Genomic DNA, 22120 nt, shown 5'->3' on the forward strand with positions numbered 1-22120 from the left:
CACCAATCATTAACCCCAGGAAGGGAGGAGCTGGACCCCATAAATCAAGGTCACTTATGCTAGGGAGGGATCAGATGCCAGGAACACAGCACAGTGAGCCAAGAAAAACAGAGAGAATCCCAGGCTCTTATATGTCCATTGCCATATCCACAAACCTGAGTCACAAACTGTTTTTCCCAGTAACACAGAGTTCACTGATTCTCTTGAGGAACACTTCCTTCCTGGCCCCGCTCTGTGACGTTGCCACCACCTACCTCCAGCCCAGAGAGTCCTGTGCTGATACCCCAAAGACCTGTACTAGTTCATTACTGAGGATGCTAAGGGCTGCAGCACCCCTTGCACAGCAGGGCCTTGGGACTTACTCCCTGCAGGCGCTGTGCTTTGAGGTACACACAGGGGGTCTGCAGGTTTGCATAGTGTCTCTCCCAAACCCATGGCCTTCCAGGCCCTCAGAATGTGACCTTATTTGGAAGCACGCATGTTGCTAATGAATACTTAGATCGTGTAGGATGGGAGTGACTTAATCCAGCGACTGGTTTCCTTATAAGAATAGAAGAGACACAGAGTGGCAGGGGAAGACACCAGGTGAGGACAGAGGCGGAGGGTAGAGTGAGCCCTTCCCACATCAAGCAACCAAGGAATGTGGGGCCACCACAGAACGCGATAGCATCCGCAGCTGGAAGAGGTAAAGAAGAGACTCTCCTTGCAAGCTTCAGTGGGAGCACAGTCCTGCCGATGCCTTGATTTCAGACTTATAGTCTCCAGCACTGTGAGTGAATTTTTGTCTGTCACCTAAAGCCCCCAGTCTGTGGTCTTTTTCCTGCAACCCACGGAGGAGAAAGCAAAGGGGACTTGGGAGCTTGTAGTCTTCAGGGTATCTGCTTCCCTGCCCTGCAGACAGGCTCTGATGGATCACTCCTGTTGCATTTAGCCTATGCTACCTTGCAATAAAACACTTCTTCTCTACTCTTTCAGTACAGAAAGGAGCTCTCACTGTACACCCCAGCAACTCCCCTCCCTTCCCACCCCCAGCCTCTGAGGGTGAGACCTCAGTGGCTCCTGCTTCAGCAGCCATCTAATTGTGTGTGACCATCTGTGGTCACCCAGCCTGTCTTCCCAGGCTGGTCTTGCATTTAATTAGGGGTATCAGCTGCTAAGCACAGCCTCAATTCCAGGAGGCCTCTGTGCTCCAGAGATCTATGTACACAAGGCTCCTCTTGCCTTTTGCATGTATGTGTGTATACATGCGTGTGTGTATATGTGTATGTATGTATGTATGTATGTATTCCCACTCCTGCCTCTACCAGGACACCATTCCAATATATTTAATGTTATTTTTGTGTGTGTATCAGTCCTTAAAATGTCCAGGCGACTTTGTATGTGTGTGTTTTAATCTGAGGGACAGCGTCACACTTTACCATTCATCCCCCAGCCCATAATTTTAAGGACCACTCACGTGAACTACTGTGTGAATATCATGTCTTTGCATCAAAGCTGCATGGAGCACATTGACTCTAACCTAGTTGTAGGTCCTGATGACAACTAGCTCTCCATCTCAGCAACTCATGTACATTTTCTACCCCTGGGTCTGTGTGAGAATATTTCTGACATGTCCACCAGGAAGCAGAGCTGCTGAGCTGTAAGATATACAACCATATCGTTGCCTACATCCTGGGAACTGCACAGCACAGTGGCTGTCCGCCCACTTCCCCTGCCCACAAGTCACACCAGTTTTCTATCCCCTTCCATCTCCACTAGGCAGCATCCAGTTCTTTCTTTTATATCTCACTGTTGAATGGTTTGCATTTTCCCAGGAAACACCAATAACCACTTGAGCATCTTTCCATGGACCCATTAGCCCTTTGGGTTTCCTCTCTCGTAGTTGCCTTTAACCCAGGTTTCCATGGAGACCACTGCCTCTTTCTGGTAGATTTGTAGAACTTCTTTCTGTGTTCTAGACGTATGTCCTTTTACCTTTTACTGAACAGCTTTATGGAGACGTCATTTACCTACCCTACAGATCACTTAAATTTACAAGGGTACGTGTCACTGGATGTCAGTGTAGCCAAATATGTGAGCAACCATTGCTGGTCAATTTTAGAACACTTATGTCACCTCAGAAAGAAGCCTCAGCCTATCAGTTCCCACCCTGTCCCTCCAGTGCCACCTCAGACTTCAGCAGTCACTGTCACATTTCTGATGGGCTCTACAGATTTACCTGTTCTGGGCATTTCAAGTAGATGGAATCATATGCAAAGAGATCTTTTGTAACAAGTGTTTTTCATTTAACACACTGGTTTTGAAGTCCGTCCATGGGGTAGCATGTAGGCATAGCTCATTTCTAGCTGAGTAATTTTTTATCATATAATCTACCACACTTTCTTATCCATTTAATACAGCTGATAAACATTGGATTTTTTCACCTTTTGGCAATTGTTTAATAACACTGCTATAAACAGTCCCATAAAAGCTTCTGAATGAACATATGCTTTTGTTTACCTTGGGTATTTACTTAAGTGTGGAACTGCTAGATCATATGGAAAGTCTGCATTTAGTCACTGGAGAAACTCCCAGTGTTCCAAACTGACTCCTCATTTTACATCACCGCCAGCTGTGTGGGAGAGCTGGATTTCCCCACCGCCCAGCAACACTTGCTATTATTTACTTTCTCACTCTCCTCATCTGAGTGGATGCAAAGTGACAACTCATTGTATTTTCATAGTATATAGTTTTATTTTGACACATGGTAATTATACCTGTCTAGGGAGTAGGGTGAGAGATTTCAGTGCACATTTACAATGTGACTGCGACAGAACTCACATATCCATCACTGTAGACACTGCGGTTTCTTTGTGTTTAGAAATTCTGTCCTTTGCAGCAACATGGATATAACTGAAGGGCATTATAGTAAGTGAAATAAGTTAGGTGCAAAACCACAAATATTGCATGTCCTCACTGATACAAAGCAGCTAAAATGTTGCTCTTACAGAAGTAGAGCACAGAATAGTGGTTACCAGAGTCTGAGAAGGGAAGGAAAAACTAGAAGATGGAAAGAAGACAGTTCATAGGTCCAGGGGTGTTGCTGGATAAGAGAATAAGTCCTAATGTTCTGTAGCAGCATTGGAAAACTATAGTGATGGTAATTAACTGAATATTTCAAAACAGTAGCTAAGATTTTGAATGTTCTTGTTGGCTTGATTTTCATTTCCCTAACAACAAATGGTGTTGAACATCTTTTCATGTGATTGCTGGTTATTTGTGTTTTCCTCCAAGAAATGTCTGTTCAAATCCTTTGCCCTCTGTGTGAGTGTGTGTGTGTGGTGCTGGAGATTTAAACCAAGGCCCCGTGCATGCTAGGCAACTTCTCTGCCACTGAGCCACACCCTCAGCCCACTTTTTTTTAAGTGGGCTGTCTTTTTATTATTGAGTTCTAAATTCTTAATACAGTCTAGATACAATTCCCTTTTCAGCCATCCATTTACATATATTTTCTCCCATCGGAGGACCTCCTTTTCACCTTCCTATTGATTTCTTCCCAAGTGAAGCAGGTTTCCATACTAATGATGCTCAATTTGTGGGGCGGGGGGGTTCTTTAACTTTTGTGTTTAGGGGACATGCTTAAGACGCCCTTTCCAGACCCAAGATCAAGATTTGCGTTTGTCTAAGAACTCAATGCTTTTAACTCTTACATTTAGGTTTTTGATCCATTTGGAGCCCCAGGTTGTGTGTGAAGTAAGGTCCCTTGTTCTACATGTGGCCCTTTCACTTTTAATCTTTGCCAAAATCTTCCTTTAGTTTGCTTTCAGGCCAGCAAAATTGTCCTTTGGGAACATAAACAGATGCAACTTCTCAAAGTCAATTGTTCCTGGACCTCTCTTCTTCTCTGAACCCCATCTGCTCTCCACAGAATGAGTGAGGCTGTAATTGAGAACACTTAACTTTCAATCCTCCGTGACATTAAGGATGAAAGATGTAAGATTTCATTTGCATTGTGGCAATCATCACTTTAGCAGGGAAAGTCAATCCCCTTCCTAATGACCCCCCAGGCCTTCTAGAATTGCAAGCTGTCTACAGAGTTTATAGATTGTTTCATTCCACTGGACACTGAAATGACTGGCAAAGCCAACAGTGGAAAGATTAATGGTGGGAAATGCAAAATCTACAGAACCACAGAATAGGAAGCGATCCCTCAGCAATGGCACCTTGGTAACCAAGGTGACAATGACCCCTTGGTTCTCCCAAGCCATGAACTTTTTCTAACTCTATTCTGGAGCTCCCAACAAGGATCCCAGCTCACCCTCATTTGCTCCTCATTAGCCACGCTCGCCTGTGCTCTCCCTGCAGAGGCATCTCTTGCTCCAAGCATCCTTCTCTTTTCTAGCTACACCCTTTGCCACAGCCTAAGCCACCCTGGCTAGAATCCTCCCCAGCTACACACCCTCCTCTCTCACTCCTGCCGCAGTGCCCAGAGATGGTGAAAGAGATTTCTTCCAGAGCCCCAGCAGCCTCTCTCTCTCCTAATGCCCCATCTCTGGCTCCCTGCTCTGCATAGGTCAAAGTCTCTGTTTTGCTGTGGCTCTCAGTCCCTATCAGCCCCTGCCTTGATCCATGAGTCTATCTCAGGTAACACACACACACACACACACACACACACACACACACACGGCTGGTAAATTTCCCCTTGGCCACCTATTTGCCTCTGAGACGTGGCACCTATGTAAGTAGACCAGAGCCCTATACAGCTTGTAAAAGAGAAAGCCAAGATCAATTCTCACGGAAGACAGCACTGTGACAACAGAAATCATAGGTAATCGGACAGGGAGTACAGGTTGCAGGTGTCTACGCCCCTGATCCCCCACACATATACACACTGCTGGGGAAACCCCTGAGCTCTAGTCCTCACCTTGACCTGCCCCATAGCTCGACCTGCCCCGCCCTGCAAAGTGAGGTCCAGAAACTCCAAGGAGTCAAGGATCAGTGCCCAGGAGCAAGAGTCAGCAGGAGGTGAGCAGAGCAGAGCACACAGGTACGTTGTGGTGGGACACATGAAAGGGTGGAAGGGGAAGGGGAGAGCAGAGACAAAGTGTGGAGCAGGAGAGGCAGGAGAAGCAAAGACAGCAAGCAAGGAGGACCAGAAGCATAAAAGCCTGGAGATTTCTGCCAGCAGCAGAAGGCTCCAGGCTGCTCTAGGGCGAGGCAGGAAGGCGCAGTGAGGAAGCAGATGAGGAGAATGCTTCCTACTTGCAGCACAAAAGACCAAGTGGGCAGTGGCTCCATGGCCACCGTGGATGCAGGAACAGAAGTTTCTACTGGGAAAGGAAAATAAAACGTCTGCTTCTCCCTCCTTCATATCACAGCAGAAAGAAATTGGGGAATAAGAAGCTGTAGAATAAGGACACACAAAATGACAGAGTGGTCCCCTCACTACCTACCACTAAGGAAGAAAAGCCATCTAAAAACAATGCATGGTACAGGATTCCAGCCACACGATATCCCGGAAAAGGCAAAGGGTGGAAGATCAGTGTGAAAGATCAGTGGTTGATAGGGGTCAGGGAGAAAGAGATGAATAAACAAAGTACAGATTTTTAGGGAAGTACGATTCTCTGTGATATTGACATAGTGACACATGTTCTCATCCATTTCTTAGAATCCACTGCATGCACAGTGTGAACTGTGGACTTGCTGATAACAGTGTGCCACTGATGATTCACCAGTTTTAACACCCGTCCCACTCTGGTGGATGCTGAGAGTGGGAGAGGCTGTGGTAGAAAGGAAGGACAGGGGATATACAGGAGCTGTAGGTGTTTTCTGCTTAACTTTCTGTGACTCCAAAAGGTCTCTTAAAAATATTTCAATTGTTAAGCCAGGAATCTGTCTCTGCAATGGAAAGGTGACAGTACAGAAAACTGAGGCCAGAGAAGTGAAGTCATGGTTGTCACTGTACCTGGCCATAGACTCATCAACTGGTTTTCCTGAGAAATTAGCAAGATTTAGAGACAAAGTGAACAGCAAAGCCTGTTCTCATGAAATTTCAGAAGAGAACAAGGACTCTGGGGTGAAATGGACTTCGGGCCATGTCTGTGACATTCTGGCCAAGAATTTTCCGCATTTTGCTCACGTCATTAAACTTTTTACAATCCTGAGTTAAAGGATGGCAGACTAATCTGGCAGAGAAAATTTCGAGCCTGTACAACATTCAGGCTATGGCATAGGTTCTGCTGGATTATTTTAGTCAGATTTACAGTGAGAACTGGGAGGGAGAAAAAAAGAAAACGCAGAACCAAAAAATTTTCAGTTTAGCCAGGAAAGACACATGTGCAAATTTGGAGCTAAGGAGAATGTGGTTGCAAAAGAGATTGACGTCATTAGAAAGAAACCAAGCACTTTGCAATAGGACAATAAGGAAGGTGCTTTAAGGGCATCTCAGTAATTGGCTAGACTTCATTCATCAGCACAGGCTCAAGTGTATAAAAGTGTAAAGTTGTTTAAAATACTTTACTTTGAGAAGAAAGCCCCAGGGCACCCTGCTCACTCAGGGCTGCCTAAGGAAGCTTTTCTCCACATTTAGCCATCGAAACACTCAGAGACCTCTGCAGCTGTGGACCAAGGGGGCCTGGCTCCTTCCTGTGTAGGTAACGTAGTAACCTTAGCTTCACACAGGGGAAGCTGGTTTTGGAAGCATGCAGCACGCATGAGTTGTGAGGTCATGGGGGGCTTCCACTCAGCATTCAGAGGAAGGTCTGAGTTCAGGGCCAGAGTCCCCACAGAGAGTCCCTCAAAGGGCAATTGTGTGAAATTGTGGGAGTAAAGTAGAAAATGGTGTGGAGATCTCAGGAAATTAGAGATGCCAGGAATGTGGAACATTCACAGAGGAAAGCCAGTGCCAGAGAGAAGCCTTATGGGGTAAGGCTATGGGGCCAAGGTTCCCCCAGCCTCTGGAACCCATATCTCACTGCCTTATGTCCTGATGCAGACACAAAGCAATGGGACTCCATGTTTTCCCTGATAGCTTTTGTTCTTGATTTGGCCTTATTCTTTTCTATTTTCCCTATTCATCCCTTCTGGAATGGAAATGTTTACCCTATGCTATCATCTCTCGGAGTCTATAGCTTGATTTTGGCATTTTATGGGAGTTCATAGCTCAGAGTTGGCCTTGAATCTCAGAGGAGACTTTGGACTTGGACTTCGGACCATGTCAGAAATGTGGAGACTTGGGCTTGATTGGTATGAGATATGTCTATCAGATTAGTAAGGCACACTTTGGGGCGTGTCTAGGTGGGTCATGAAGGCATAACTTTGGGGACTCTATCCAGTCCCAGTCCCCTTCCTCTCCAAATTTTCCCTTGCCTCTCAGAGGTCACAGATTGAGCAGCCTTCCTCCACCACACTTTTCCAGCAAGATGTTCCTTTCCTGGAGTCAGCCAAATATACACTGACACCAAATGAGCCAAAATAAACCTCTCCTCCTTTAAATTGCCGACAGGCAGTTTGTCACAGGAACAGCAAGGTAACTGATACAGAGGCCCAGACAAAGTTTAATAATAGAGCCAGAGCTCAGCTCAAATCCTCTTGCTGGCTCCAGGTTCATCTAGCAGCCCCTGCCTCATCTACTCCCCTGATGCTGGGCCCAGAAAGCACAAGGTCACAGGTGCCCTGGCCCTGTCCACCAGTTCCAGAGAGTCAAGCTAGGGAATTAAGAGGGCCCAGAGTTCTCTGGGTGGGCCACATCCCTAGAGCAAAACTAGAGCCATGTAAGAGCCTCAGTATGGGGACTGGGAAAGCAGAGAAAAATACTTCTCAAGCCACACTTGACCAAGGTCAAAAGGTCCCAAAACAGCAACACTGTGCCTCCCCGTTGTCCACCAGCTCATCAGGCCAGCAAACACCTTTCCCAAGCCTCCAATTTGAGAAATGCTCATTAATGTGCAAATCAAAGTGGAAAGGGGACACTGAGCGGGGAAGTGAGATATATCAGCGCAGACCAAAGCCAGAAAGGACGTGACAAGGCAGAGTTGTAGCCAACTTTGAAAGGAGGCACAGGATACGAACTTGGCATAGAACTAAGTTCTTAGGGGAAATGCATCTCACGTCCCAGAATCTAAAGCCACCTGCGGCCCCGCCTTGGGCCCCCTGGAGAAAGCTGGACAAGACAGACCTCTGAGACCTGCTCTGTGCCTCTTCTTCTCCAGGATTTTACCCAGAGTTTCCGATTTGGGAACAAAAGACAGTTACCTACACAAGCAAGCCCTCTACAAGTCCTACTCATCTATAGCTCAGGCACAAATTGACACTGGGCTCCACCTGCAGGATCTGAGAAGTGCAGTTAGAGAGCCTGAGTGGGGTCTCAAGGTCAAGGGGAACCCTGGGAAGTCAATGACGGCAGGGAGGGGAGCTTCTCTGTAGAGAAATGTCATGGAGAGGAACAGGGTCCCAGCGGCACTGAGCAGGACAGTTGGAGGGCCTGAGGAACCAGGGCTGACAGAGAGCAGCGGCCAGCAGCTGCAGCAGCCAGCACACTGTACAAGAACAGGGACTCTGGACACTGTAAGCTTTGGTGAGTGGTCTCACCCCAGACACAAGGAGGACAGAGTGGCAGTCACCTCCCAGCACCAGGCAGCTCTGCCCTCAGCTACTCACGTAAGATTTTACTGGTAGCCTGACCATGCCCTCCTCCCAAAGGGAAAAGAGAAAGAATGTCTCCCTGTATCATGACCTGGGATGACCCCAGATGCTGCCAGATGTGCCATTATAGCCTTTGATGGCCAAGGGGCTACTACTCAAGCACCCACTTGTGGGAAGGGGCCAGTCAATCAGAGACCCAGGACCTCCTTGTGTGGAATCACTCTGCAGGGCTGGGGTCCAAAACCAAGATTCACCTGAAAGAGAACAGAGGCAAGCGCAGTGGTACACATCTATAATCCCAGCACTAGGAAGGCTGAGGCAGGAAGCTCAAGTTCAAGGCCAGTCTAGGCTACATTGTGAGTTCAAGACCAACCTGAACTACATAGCCAGACCCTGCCTCAAAAAACTGAAGAGAGAGAGAAAGAGAGAAAGAGAAGGGGGAATAGGCACGGTGGTGTACACCTGTAATCTCAGCACTCTGAGAGTAAAGTCTGAGCCCAATTTGGACAGTGAAGTGACTAAGCAAGACCCTATCTCAAAATATAACACTCAAAAAGGACCTGGGATGTAGCAAAGACTCTAGGTTCAATCTGCATGAGAGGGCAGAGAGGGACACAGAGAGAGAGACAGAGCTGATACGCCATATATATGTGTGTGTATGTTTCCTCCAAGGCCCCAACTCCTTCTGTTTACCCTTCAGCTGCCTTCTCTCAGTGACTCCAGAGATAGATGCTGCGCTTACTGTTTTCATTTCACAGTTCAGAAATGGAGGTCCAGAGAGTTTAAGCAACACGCCAAGGTCACACAACTTGTCATAGAGGTGTGGCTTACAGGGGCTCAAACTTAGCCAGCCTGTCTCCAGCGCCTACTCTTAGAATTTCTACTCTAAATTTCAAAACTGGGCTCCCAAAAGGTATTTTGTCTCACTGTGAGTACAGCTCCGTGCCTCTGCAGAACACAGTAAACACTCTGTGGCCTGGGGAGTGCAGGGCCCAGGGCCTGCTCTGATGCACAGGACCCTGGGATGAGAGGCGCACCTCATGCTAAGATAACATCCACGAAGGGTAAGATGAGAGAGCGCACAGATCTAAGGAAGAAAGACACAGAGGATTGCAGATGAAAGGGAGAGCAGAATGAAAATCAGTGGACACACAGATTGGGCCTGGGTGGGAATTAGATGCAGGAGCCCAGTAACCTTAGCCACCGCCAGACTGGGCTGCGTGAGCTGAGGAAACTTGCAAGGCTGAGAAGCATGATACTCCACCGTGCTAGCGTGAAGCAAACCCATTTGCCTCACAGAACACCTAAGCCCTCTGTTCTGCTCCATTCCAGAGCAATGGGACAAGACAGCCTGGCCCTGAGCTGCACCCTGACCGCCATCTTGGTTCTACAAGTGACAATCACAGAGCACTTGCCACACACGGTGCCCAGCAAGGCACAGCTCTTTGCGGACCTGAGTGCCCAGGAGCTGAAGACGGTGCACACCTTCCTCCAGTCCCACCAGGAGCTGAGGCTGCAGCCCTCAGAGACACTGACTATGGCCAAGAACTCAGTGTTTCTCATCGAGATACTGCTGCCCAGAAAGCAGCATGTGCTGAGATTTCTGGAAACAGGAAAGAGGCCTCCGGCGCGGGAAGCCAGGGTCATCATCTTCTTTGGGGCCCAGGAGCACCCCAATATCACCGAGTTTGCTGTGGGGCCCCTGCCACAGCCCTCCTACATGCGAGCACTGTCCCTGAGGCCAAGCCAACAGCCCTCCTGGGCTTCCAGGCCCATCACTGCAGTGGAGTACACCTTGCTTTTCAATACCCTGAAAGAGGCCACCAGGCCCCTGCATCAGTTTTTCCTGGATACTACGGGCTTCTCTTTCCACAACTGTGGCAACCAGTGCCTGACCTTCACTGACGTGGCCCCTCGGGGCTTGGCCTCTGGCCAGCGCCGCAGCTGGATTATCTTACAGCGCCAGGTAGAAGGCTACTTCTTGCACCCCACTGGGCTGGAGCTCCTAGTGGACCATGAGAGCATGGATGTCCAGCGCTGGACAGTGGAGCAGGTCTGGTACAATGGGAAGTTCTACCAGAGCCCGGAAGAGCTGGCTCGGAAGTATGCGGATGGAGAGGTGGACATTATAATCCTGGAGGAACCACTGCCCAAGGGCGATGGGACTGAGAGCCCAGAGCCCTTATTTTCTTCCTACAACCCCCGCGGGGACTTTGCCACCTCCAGCCGCATGGCTGGCCCCCACCTTGTCCAGCCCCATGGCCCTCGCTACCAGTTGGAGGGAAATTCCGTGCTCTATGGAGGCTGGAGCTTTGCTTTCCGTCTGCGTTCCTCCTCCGGGCTGCAGGTCCTGAACGTGCACTTTGGGGGTGAGCGCATTGCATACGAGGTCAGCATACAGGAAGCTGTGGCGCTGTACGGAGGACACACACCTGCAGGCATGCAGACCAAGTACCTAGATGTGGGCTGGGGCCTGGGCAGCGTCTCACACGAATTAGCCCCTGGCGTCGACTGCCCAGAGACGGCCACCTTCCTGGACACCTTCCACTACTATGATGTCGATGACCCTGTCCTCTATCCCCGAGCCCTCTGCCTCTTTGAGATGCCCACCGGCGTGCCAATTCGGCGGCACTTTGACTCCAACTTTAGCGGGGGCTTCAACTTCTACGCAGGGCTGAAGGGTCACATGCTAGTGCTCCGGACAACCTCAACTGTCTACAATTACGATTACATTTGGGACTTCATCTTCCATCCAAACGGGGTGATGGAAGCCAAAATGCATGCCACAGGCTATGTCCATGCCACCTTCTATACCCCTGAGGGGCAACGCTACGGCACCCGCCTGCATACCCATCTGCTGGGGAACATCCACACCCACCTGTTGCACTACCGTGTCGACATGGACGTGGCAGGTAGGACTCAGAACTAGGCCTCTGGGTCACACATCTGCACCCAACCAGTCACTCACACTTCAGTGACCCCAGCTGCTTCTCACCTGGCCAGGGGCAAGGGAGGGAGCTTAGACCATAGGAAAATCATAGGGCGCTGAAAATGCCTGACTCAAAATCAGTCCTGTTGGCCCAGCCTGCTCCTGTTTAATATAAAACTGGAGATGAGGGTCCCCCTGAATAGCCCCCGAGTTGCACCCCAGATGCCACAGAAAGGTGGAGGAAGAGATCACTGCCTAGCACTTTGAGCTGGAATGCACCTGAAGATGCGTAGTGTTTCTCTTGATGTCATCATAGAGGAATGGCATCACTTCCTACAGCAAAACAAGGCCACTGTAAGCAGATGAGTGGCTTCCACCTGCTGGCACAGAGTGCACCAGGCGCCGACTCTCATGCCCTGGGCTGCCCTGCCTGGGGTGTAATGAGTTAACACAGCCCTGGAGAGACTACCAGTGTCGTGCTGAGGTTGCTGCCTTTGCCGTGCCTGACCCATGAGCTTTCTGCCAGCTCCTCTGATTTTTATAATCCCTTCTCTCCATAGCCCCTTCTCTAGTCTGGGACACGTGCCCAACCCCTCCCTTTCTTGATGGCTGTGGCTGGTGGATGGAGGTCCCAAGGCAGGAGATTGAGGTTTCAGTTCCAAGTGCTTGATTCTCATTCCCCTTTCCTCTGTCTGAGGTGTGGCTGAAATATACAGCCAATGTTAAATTTTTTTTAATTGTTACGGGAAAAGACACTGCCATGATCTTCCTCACTTTGAATACACTCACCCCATCCACCCCACCACTTTCTGAAGCAGCTCTGTAAGTCCTCTTCCATGAGTGTCTTAGCTTGCTGTCCTGGCTGCCTTGATGTCCTGAAACAGTTCAAACCACTTCCCTTCCATGGTCATTTGGACTTTGGGGAAGAGCCAGAAGTCACACGGTGCCAGACCTGATGAATAGAGTCGATGAGGACACAGTGTTCGGATTTCAGGCGCCTATCTTCCCACAGGATGACACTGGGCAGCAGTATTTGCCATATTTTTTTAATCAGACCTCAGAAAGACACTAAGGAAAGACGTAGAAGTGCTTCAGAGGGTGACAAGAAAGACAGCATAAGTATGTTCAAAGAGAGGGCAGTGATTTTGAAGGGCATTCACGGCAATATGCCTTTTACTGTCCAAAGCTTTTTAATTTAAACCTTCCCTATTTATTTGGATCCCATTGTGTGTACCTCCAGGCACCAAGAATAGCTTCCAGACGCTTCAGATGAAGCTAGAAAACATCACCAACCCCTGGAGCCCAGGACACCACCTGGTCCAGCCGACCCTCAAGCAGTCCCGGTACTCCCAGGAGCGCCAGGCAGCCTTCCGCTTCGGGCAGACTCTGCCCAAGTACCTGCTCTTCACCAGCCGTGAGAAGAACCGCTGGGGCCACGAGCGCGGCTACCGCCTGCAGATCCACTCCATGGCTGAGCAGGTGCTGCCCGCAGGCTTGCCAGAGGAGCGCGCCATCACCTGGGCCAGGTGAGGGGGTTCAGGGGCTGGTGAGGCCCAGCTGCCTCCTTGGCGTCCCATGTGACTGTCTGTGCTTCCGTCGCGAGGCTCTGTGTCTGAGCATGAGTCTGGGAAAGCGGCTCTCAGTGCTCCACTGGCTGTGGGAGGTCTTGCCTCCGCCCCAAGGAAGCAGCAGTATCTCTGACTCCACAGATTCCCCCAGTAGGAGCTGGGTGGCCACTTCTGCACCCAAAGCTACACAGCTTCCTTCACCTGCAGGTACCCTTTGGCGGTGACCAAATACCGGGAGTCAGAGCTGTGCAGCAGCAGCATCTACAACCAGAACGACCCTTGGGACCCCCCTGTGGTCTTCCAGAAGTTTCTGCACAACAATGAGGACATTGAGAATGAGGTATCAGCCCGGCCCCGCCCCGCCCCCTCTGGCCTAAGACACCAGCAGAGTCCTAAGCAGCCTCAGCCCAGACCTGTTCCTGTCGCTGACCTGATACTGGGTGAAGGCCAAACTCAGAGGTCATGACAGATCCAAATGAGGTTTGGGAGGCTCTCAGGAAATTCCTAGAAGCTTCCATGGCCTCCAGTGCTCAGAACTCAGCCTGCCCTCTCTCCTGCAGGACTTGGTGGCCTGGGTGACAGTGGGCTTCCTGCACATCCCCCACTCAGAGGACGTACCCAACACAGCCACGCCCGGGAACTCTGTGGGCTTCTTGCTCCGGCCCTTCAACTTCTTCAAGGAGGACCCATCCCTGGCATCCAGAGATACTGTGATCGTGCACCCCAGCAGCAAGGGTCCCAACTACATCCAGCACTGGATCACTGAAGACACGGACTGCTCGAGGTTTCCACCTTTCAGCTACGATGGCACCTACAGGCCCGTGTAAAGGGCCTGGCCCAGCTGCTGCCTGAAGCCAGGAGCCCGAGGGCAAGCAATAAACCGTCAGCACCCAGCTTGTGTGCTGCTCTGGGAGGATGGCAGGGTGGGCATGGCCACAGGCACATACATGCAGGCATACGTGGCTGTGGGGCTGCTCACACTCACCCATGGCACCACGAAAAGACCTCCATGACCAGGGCTGAGACCCATGCAGCCAGGACGAAGGAGTAGGTTTGCAGGTCTTAGGCGGTTTCACAATAGTTCAGTAAAATAGTTCCTGCCCTCCTCTTCTCCAAGATGTCGCTGATGCTGCCTTAAGGCTGAATGCCATCTTGTACTTCATGTCCCTGTTTCTCCTAGCGGGTGACATTCAGTGGGCACCTGTGGCACTTGCCTAGGACTTACAAATCCCAAAGTAAGCACCTCTTCCTAACCTCCCCTCCGCTATGCTGTTGAGTTCTCGTCACTTGCCCCATGTCCTTGGCTGCCACAGTGCCACCCCGCAACACTATCCATCCCAAGGGGACAGCAAGAGGACCTGAACCTCTCCCACACAGAGAAAGAAGCCCCACGAGCCCCAAGGGCCCCACACCCTCTCTGCAGGCTGTGGTTAGTAGCCTCCTTCTCCACAGCTCCAGCATCTGCATTCTGTCACTGCTCCCAGCCTTTCTGTAAGCAAACCCCATGGTGCACCTGGCCAGGGGTACATGGCCAGGAAGACAAAGTCCCTGTCCTCAAGATACTCAGAGTTCCAGGGAAAACAGGCCCAAAGAGGCACCTGTGTTTACTTATGAAAACTGGTATCAGTCTAGTCTGACCCTAGGTGCCAGTGACCCCACTTGGTTAGACACAGCATGGTTTCCGTGAACAGCTCAGCAGCTGTTCATTGGGTGACTCCAGCATTCTCAGGTACTCAGCACTCCAGCCCCAAGGCCAGCAAGCAAATCCTTGCTGGTTGCCACAGGCACTGAGGAGGGGTACAGTCTCTTATGCAGCCCTCCTTTAGCAAGAAAACTGAGAGGAGAGGGTGTTCCCAACCAAGCCCCAGAAACAAGAGCGGGAGTACCCAAAAGTCAGGTGCCCCCAAGTCCTTGACATCGGCCTGGTTGACCCTGCCAACCTGGATGCACCCGTAAAACCCTAACAAGCTGGATAGCATGGCCCATGCAGCTGACCAGGAGACCATCCTTGAGAATGACCCCCCGCCCCCGCTCCTTCAGGGGAAGAAGGTGGCATAAATAGGATGTGGTCATTAGCTACAGGATTACGTAAGGGCAGGGACAAACAAGAAATCCCAGGGTTCTGAGCTATTTCACTGAGTCTGAACTTGGTGGCTTTTACCCAAACCTCCAGGCGACCCAGGGGGCCAAGCCCTCCCGCCCTGCAATCTTCCTTCTGCCTTTGGGTAACACTAAGCCTTTCTTCCCGGTTAGGTTCCCTTCACTTATGAGCAGAGCTTCCTGACATCCGAGCCTGTGCTCGCCCCGATGGGGACTCTTGCCCACCAGGACCTGCAAAGTGTCTCCTGCACTCCAGATGAAATGCAGCCCCTTGGGCCAAACTATCAAGAATTTCGAGCAGTGACAGCAGACCACTGATGGCACATTAGGCCCCAGGCCCACATACTGGTCCTGCTGTCCGTTATCAGATCCTCTTTTGACCATATCGACATCTCAGGACTGTTTCCCGCGCTGTGTGTAATCATAATGCATCAAGACAGCGTGAAATAGTCCCATCAAAGCATCAGATGCCTCCCAAAAGGAAGCAAGTGTTTCTTAACCTGATATGACAGTTGTGGCAAATATTTCATTTTAACCAAAGTCAGTATTACCAGTTTAACTAAATTTAACTTAGGCAATTCAGAGCAATTACATATTAACCCTGACTTATCTTGACAGTAAGCTTTTCCACCCAAAAGACACAGCTAAATATATTTTGCACCTACTGCTGCACAATTCATCCCTCAAGGATGAATTCTAAGTGCCTGGCTAGCTGGGAGCCATTTCTCAGAGCACACCTATTAACTGTGTCCTGACTTCTGTGCCTCTCCCAATTAGATGTTGACACTTGAAACCACACATATAGTAATCAATTTGCTCTTTTGAACTGCATGGATTCCCTGTCCTGGGGCCACTTTAAGTCCCACATCCCACAGTACAGAATTGCTTTTTTCCTTTTCAAAACATTTTTCCACAATTGAGACCATATTGGTTATATGAGGATCACTATAGAAATTTTACTTTGCACACAATTCTTAATACACCCACCAACAAACTAAAAAGACATGCACTGGGGTTCTTTTTCAAATGGTTTATCCCAGTGACCTTCAGCCTCAAGTTTAGACTAGTTTTCTTTTAAAGAATGATCAAACACCAATATTTTCTTTTTTTTTTTTTATCGGTATCGGGGATCAAACTCACAACCACGTGCTTGCAAGGCAGGCGCTTATGCCACTGAGCATCCCTGAGTACCAATATTTTCAAGGACCACTGAAGTCCCACCAATTTATAATTCTACATCATACACACTACACACTTAAATTTTTTTCCATACTTGAATTTTTTATTTTTCATGGCATATTCACAAATAGGTAACTGGACTACCATGACCAAAAACATTACAAAGTATGCACAATTCTGACAGGAAGGTTTTCTTTAGGAAATAATTCTACAAAAATCAAGGCATCATACATGTATGACTTTAAATTAGTGTACTCTTTTAGTATGCTTTGTATTGTAGAATGGAAAACTAATGCCCTAGCTGACATCCAAGATAGTCAAAGTCTCCCATAATTTAATATCCCACTATTTTCTGTTGGTACCAAAAGACAAACAGCAAATGATTTCACTTCTTTAAAAAAAGAGAGAAAAAAGCCAGGTGTGTTGATGCACACCTATAATCCCAGTGCTCTGAAGAATCAGGCAAGAGGATGGTTGCAAGTTTGAGACCAGCCTGAACTGCATAGTGAGACCCTGTCTGGAAAAGACAAGAGAAAAAAAAAAAGGATTTACACTTCAAATATGCAACAAAGTAGGCTTTGTCACCCAGGCTGGTCTTGAACTTGCAGTGATCCTCCTGCCTCAGCCTCCTGAATGTGAGTATTACAAGTGTGTGCCACCACAACCAGTCTGGACTTCCCACCTTTTAAAAAATGCTTCTATAGCTATTAACATCAAGGGCTTCACACAACTGTTGCCTAAAGCAGCAGCCTCCAACTTTCTTACCTTTTCAGCACCAAACACCAGTTTTGTGGGAAACAATTTTTCCATAAATCACTGTGCAGTAGGTTTGGGATAATTTAAGCACATTACATTTATTACGTACTTTATTTCTATTATTATAGTATTGCAGTTGCTAATGAAATAATTATACAACTCACCACAACACGGATCAGTGGGAGCACTGAGCTTGTTTTCCTATGGCTGCATAAAGCAGGCTTGGAGAATGTGAATCACCTATTGAGCACTTTAAACAGGACTCTAGGTGTTTTCTCTTAAGTGCACCTTTCTCTTTCTTGGCCTCTGAGAGTCTTTTACAGCCTCATCACTAGGTCTTTGTCCCTTTGAAGAGAAGCCCTCCAGTGATATTTGCTTTTTACCCATTTTGGCAAGAGTTAGCTATGGACTTTCCAAGACTTGGACTGAGGCAGTGTGCAGTGTGGGAAAGAGGCACAGACAGAAATGGTCAATAAAATAATGGCAAGCCACCTATGGAAGAAAATAGGTGTCAAAATCCAACTTAAAGCTGCCACCAGATGCAGCTTTGTTATCTGCCACTCACTGATAGAGTTCTGATAGGAGTATGCTAGCAATTGATTTATTATGGTATCCATACAGTTGACCTTTTGTGTTAACATGAATCGGTATTTGCAGTCACCCAGTGCTAGCATCACCACCTCAGCTCCACTTCAGGCATTACCTTCTCGTAAGGAACTGTAACCTAGATATTCTCCCATGCACATTCACAGTAGAGTCTATGTTTCTCTGAAAGTCTAATGCCATTGCTAATCTGAGTGGTCCTGAACATTTTTCTTTTTTTTTTAAGCTCTCCAAATCTTTTTAATGCAAAAGGAGCCATTTTTGAGAACTCTATACTTAAATTTGTCCAAAAAACACATATTTTGTCTTTTCTCTAAGCCCAAGTCAGTAGTTTACTTAATACTTAATAATAATGTCATGACATTAATACTTAATAATAATGTCATGACAAATATTTAATCCCCAAAATTCAAGTCACAAAGCTAACACACTTACAAAAGATAATAAAGACATCCTGAGTATCAAGGCAATGTTGGTATACGTCCCCTCTTTCTGGCCTCACCATAAGAAAACCTTCTTCCGCTGACATGCTGCTGCCCACACAGGATTTGAGCTGGATTTTCTAAGTGGTTTTCAAAGTATTGTCCTAGTAGAGCCCGGCCAGCAAGGTCACCAATGAACTACTCCTGAGATAGAGACTTGTCCCCAAGGATGGAAAATCTAAATGGGGAAATGTGAGGGTTGGGTCAGATCATCTTGGGTCCCCTGTGGTAGCTGTACATTGATGGCCAGTGCAGGAAATGGTTCACACACAGGCTCAGCACTCATTCAGATCTCTGCCATCACCTTCACATGGCTGTCTTCCTCGGGTGTCTCTGTCTCTCTCTCCTCTTCCAAAGGCATCAGTCATTGTTTTAGGGTCCACCCTAACCCTATACGACTTCATCTTAACTAAGTTGGTACCTTATTTCCAATAAGGTCACAGTCACAAGTACTGGACAGTAAGATGTGAGCATATGTTTAGAGGTCACAATTCAGCCTACAGCACACATCACTACATCTCTGAGTTTCAGAAAAACAAATGGACACAGAATCCTGATCATCTCAAGACTAGGACAACCAGTGCCCTGTTCTGAGTGACGGTGTTAGAGGCTCCTTAGCCTCTCTTCTGCTTTCTTCTATATCTCTGCACAGAGGCTGAAGAGCTAAAACTTTGCATTTGCAGATTCCTTCCTTCCAACTGTCGCTTCTATCAGTGAGAAGCAGCAGAGTGAGAACTGGGTGATGGGAATGAGGCTAACACTTTCTCCCTGTCCTTGTTGGTGTTTTGCTTTTCAGGCAAAGTCATAAATGGCAACAGGGTTCCAGCTCCTGCACTCCCCATCTGCAGAGGAGGCTGCACAGGACTGTGGGGATGATTCCCACAGCCCGCTGGGTCGAGGGACAAAGTTCACTCTCCTGGACATCTGGCCTCATCAATCAGTGAGTCTCAGTTCTGGAAATTGTTTCTTGCTCCAGTCAATGGATGAGAGATCTTGATATTCTACAATACAGCTGCCCTCAGCCACCCTTGATTTCTGCCTGCAGTATGCGGTGAGTAGTTCCTGAGTGGCTGCCCTCTCCATTTCTTTATAAATGCCCCATCAACCGTCTTCATCCTCTCTGTGTTCAGGCTTCCCTGCCCAAAGAGGGGCAAGACACAATGTCTGTTCTCACTGTACTCAAGGTTCTATCCAGGATAACTAGACAAGCAAATAAATTCTTAACCACTTAACAGTGTACCCTGAGCATCTCTTGGGAAACATTTGTTTATGCACTGAGCATCTCCTGGCCAGGTGTTATTTCAACTAGTCTATTCTTGCATTAAATAAACATAATAAAATTGGGCTTTTTTATTTTAAAGAGAACAAAACAAAACAGTAAAACAAAACAAAACAAGTCAATAAGAACAATATCAGATTTCAAAAACAAGTCAGTAGGAAATCAGCAAAAGCTACTGTATTGCACTTTGTTATCCTCTAAATAGCTACTCAGACTACTAGGTCCATGCATGGAAAGTTGATCGACTGTATAAGCACTGAGTTGTTTCTTTACCGCAGTTGCTACCATTTCACAAACTTCAGGTGTGAGACTCTAATCCCTTCTGTGTCTGTGTCTCCTGGACTTGCTCTGGGTGGGCTGGAGGTCTGCGATTGCATCTTGCTCCTTCATCTTGACATTTTCCTGTTCCTCCAAATCAGTCAGTTATTGAGTTCTGGAAATTTCCTGCACTGGCTGCCTGTCCTGCAGTGCAGGGGATTGAATTAGGCACCTGAGTCCCTCTGATCCTGGGTTCCTGGGGTGGCAGAGAGGTATGAGACAGTGGCTCACCAAGGCTCCCCTAGTGGCAGAGGGGCCTAGAGACATGGCTTCTTCTCCAGGCCCACAGTGGAAGGAAGGCTCACCAGGGGGCCCCAGCCTTAATGGTGGTGGGACCTCAGGGTGTGGCTTTTCTTTTGGACCCGTGGTGGCAGGTTCACCACGGGGCGACAGCAGTAAGCTCACTGGAGAGGTGGGAGGGGGGTAAAATTGTTGTTTTTATATTTCTTATTATACTGTCTTATAAAAATTAATGAAAGTATGCAAATTTTGGTTATTCTATATTTAAATAATTGGACTGGTAAGTGGTTAAGTATTCAGAAAGAAATAAAACTATCTCCAGTTGCAGATGATACAATCTTGCACATAGAACGTCCTGGTAGGGCCCACTAAAAACCTACTAGAACAAACAAGTTCAGGACAGTTGCAGGATACAAGATCAATACACAAAACTCAGTTATACTACTCTACTCCAGCAGTAAGTAATCCAAAACTTAATTTTTAAAATTCTGTGTGTTATAACATCAAAAATAGTAAGAACTTCAGGATAAACTTAATAAATGAATTGCAAACTCTATAAACTTCCAATCATTCTACATTAGTGAAAGAATTTATAGGATAGCTAAATCAATGGGAAAACATCCACGGTCATGGATCAAAAGACTTCCTATTGATATGATTGCAGTATATTGAATATCGATACACACATTCAGTACAAGAGCTCAGCTGGATTATTTGTAGACATTTACAGACTAAAATCCATACATATATTCAAAGGATCAAAAATAGATCACTAAAACAATCCCAACAAAGAACAAAGCTAAAAGATTAGTGCTTCAAAATTACAAAACTTACCATGGAATCAAGACATTGTGGTACCAGCATAACAATGGATCACTGGAATACAAACAGGAGACCAGAAATAAACCTTCACATCTATAATTGATTAATTTGGGGCAAGGTTACCAAACAATTCAATGGAGGAAGGACAGCCTTTTCAACAACAGTGCTGGAACAACTGGGCATCCACAGAGTGAAACTGGAACCCTATTTCACATCATGAATAAAAATCATCTCAAAATGGATCAGCTAAAACTTCTACAGCATAAGTCTCCATGGTTTATCCACAGATTAGATAAAAGTTTCTGAAATATGACATCAAAAGTACAAGCAACAATAAAAAAAATAGATAAACTGATCTTCATCAAAATTTAAAAGGATGCTGTCAAGTAAATGAAAAGATAACCCTGAGAATGGGAAAAGTACTTAGAAATCATATACCTGTAAGGTTTTCTTATCTAAAATATATAAAGAACTCACGCAACTCACTAGTAAAATGGTCAGCAACCCAACTAAAAATAAAAAAGTGTCTGAATAAACAGTTTTTCTCCAAGGAGGATATGTTTTTAAAATGTCATCCAGGGCTGGTCATGGTGGTGCACGTCTGTAACCCCAGCACTCAGGAAGCTAAGGTAGGAAGATTGCTGAGAGTTCAAGGCCAGCCTGAGCTGCATTCTAAAATCTTGTCTCAAAACACCAAAACAAAAAAAAGTTGTCCAACATCATTGATGATAGGGAAGTATAAATCAAAACAATAATGAAGTATCATCTCACACCCTCCAGTACGGTCATAATCAAAAAACAGATCACAAAATAAGCACTGACAAAAGTGTGAAATTATAAATTTTATACATTGCTGGTGGGAATATAAAGTGGTGCAGTTACACTGGTCTACAATCTGACAATTCTTCAATACAGAATTTCCACCCCTGGGGATACCCTCCAGAAAATTAAAAACAACCCCAAACAAACCTTGTACATGTTATATTCACAGAAGCAATGTTCACAGTACTCAGAAAAGTGGCTGCAAACTCAACGTTTAATATTTAATGACTGATGGACAGATAAACACTGTATATATACAGTGGAGTATTATTCTAAAATAAAACAAATAGAGTGTTATACAAGCCATAGCATGAATGAAAGAAGATATACAAAAGACCACATAGACTACGATGCTATTAACAGTAAGATCTGTAGCCCACGATGCCAACAGAGATAGATG

General features: G+C 47.2%; 1 protein-coding gene across 4 annotated transcripts; it reads left to right on the plus strand.

Moving 5' to 3' along the window:
- Window positions 1-375: 375 nt before the first annotated feature.
- Aoc1 (amine oxidase copper containing 1) lies at window positions 376-14012 on the plus strand. Of its 4 annotated transcripts, XM_013152256.3 has the most exons (6): window positions 376-769; window positions 4921-5026; window positions 9955-11534; window positions 12792-13077; window positions 13327-13459; window positions 13680-14012. In XM_013152256.3, the coding sequence occupies exons 3-6, from the start codon at window positions 9959-9961 to the stop codon at window positions 13944-13946; spliced, it is 2262 nt and encodes a 753-aa protein (XP_013007710.1). In that variant the 5' UTR covers window positions 376-769; window positions 4921-5026; window positions 9955-9958; the 3' UTR covers window positions 13947-14012. The 4 variants fall into 4 exon arrangements, with proteins under 4 accessions (XP_013007710.1, XP_003469809.2, XP_013007714.1 ...); XM_003469761.5 differs by lacking the exon at window positions 4921-5026; XM_013152260.3 differs by lacking the exons at window positions 376-769; window positions 4921-5026 and adding an exon at window positions 6428-6628.
- Window positions 14013-22120: the final 8108 nt, after the last annotated feature.

The sequence above is a fragment of the Cavia porcellus genome, unplaced genomic scaffold (assembly GCF_034190915.1).
Source record: "Cavia porcellus strain 051 isolate PalLab524CR breed Dunkin Hartley unplaced genomic scaffold, mCavPor4.1 scaffold_6, whole genome shotgun sequence".
Taxonomy (NCBI): Eukaryota; Metazoa; Chordata; class Mammalia; order Rodentia; family Caviidae; genus Cavia; species Cavia porcellus.

Bases quoted from the DNA above. Each gene is read 5' to 3' on its own strand.
- Aoc1 (XM_013152256.3), top strand. From the start codon at position 9,959: ATGGGACAAGACAGCCTGGCCCTGAGCTGCACCCTGACCGCCATCTTG. The intron at 11,535-12,791 runs GTAGGACTCAGA...GTGTACCTCCAG, and splicing joins TGTCGACATGGACGTGGCAG to GCACCAAGAATAGCTTCCAG. The intron at 13,078-13,326 runs GTGAGGGGGTTC...CTTCACCTGCAG, and splicing joins CGCGCCATCACCTGGGCCAG to GTACCCTTTGGCGGTGACCA.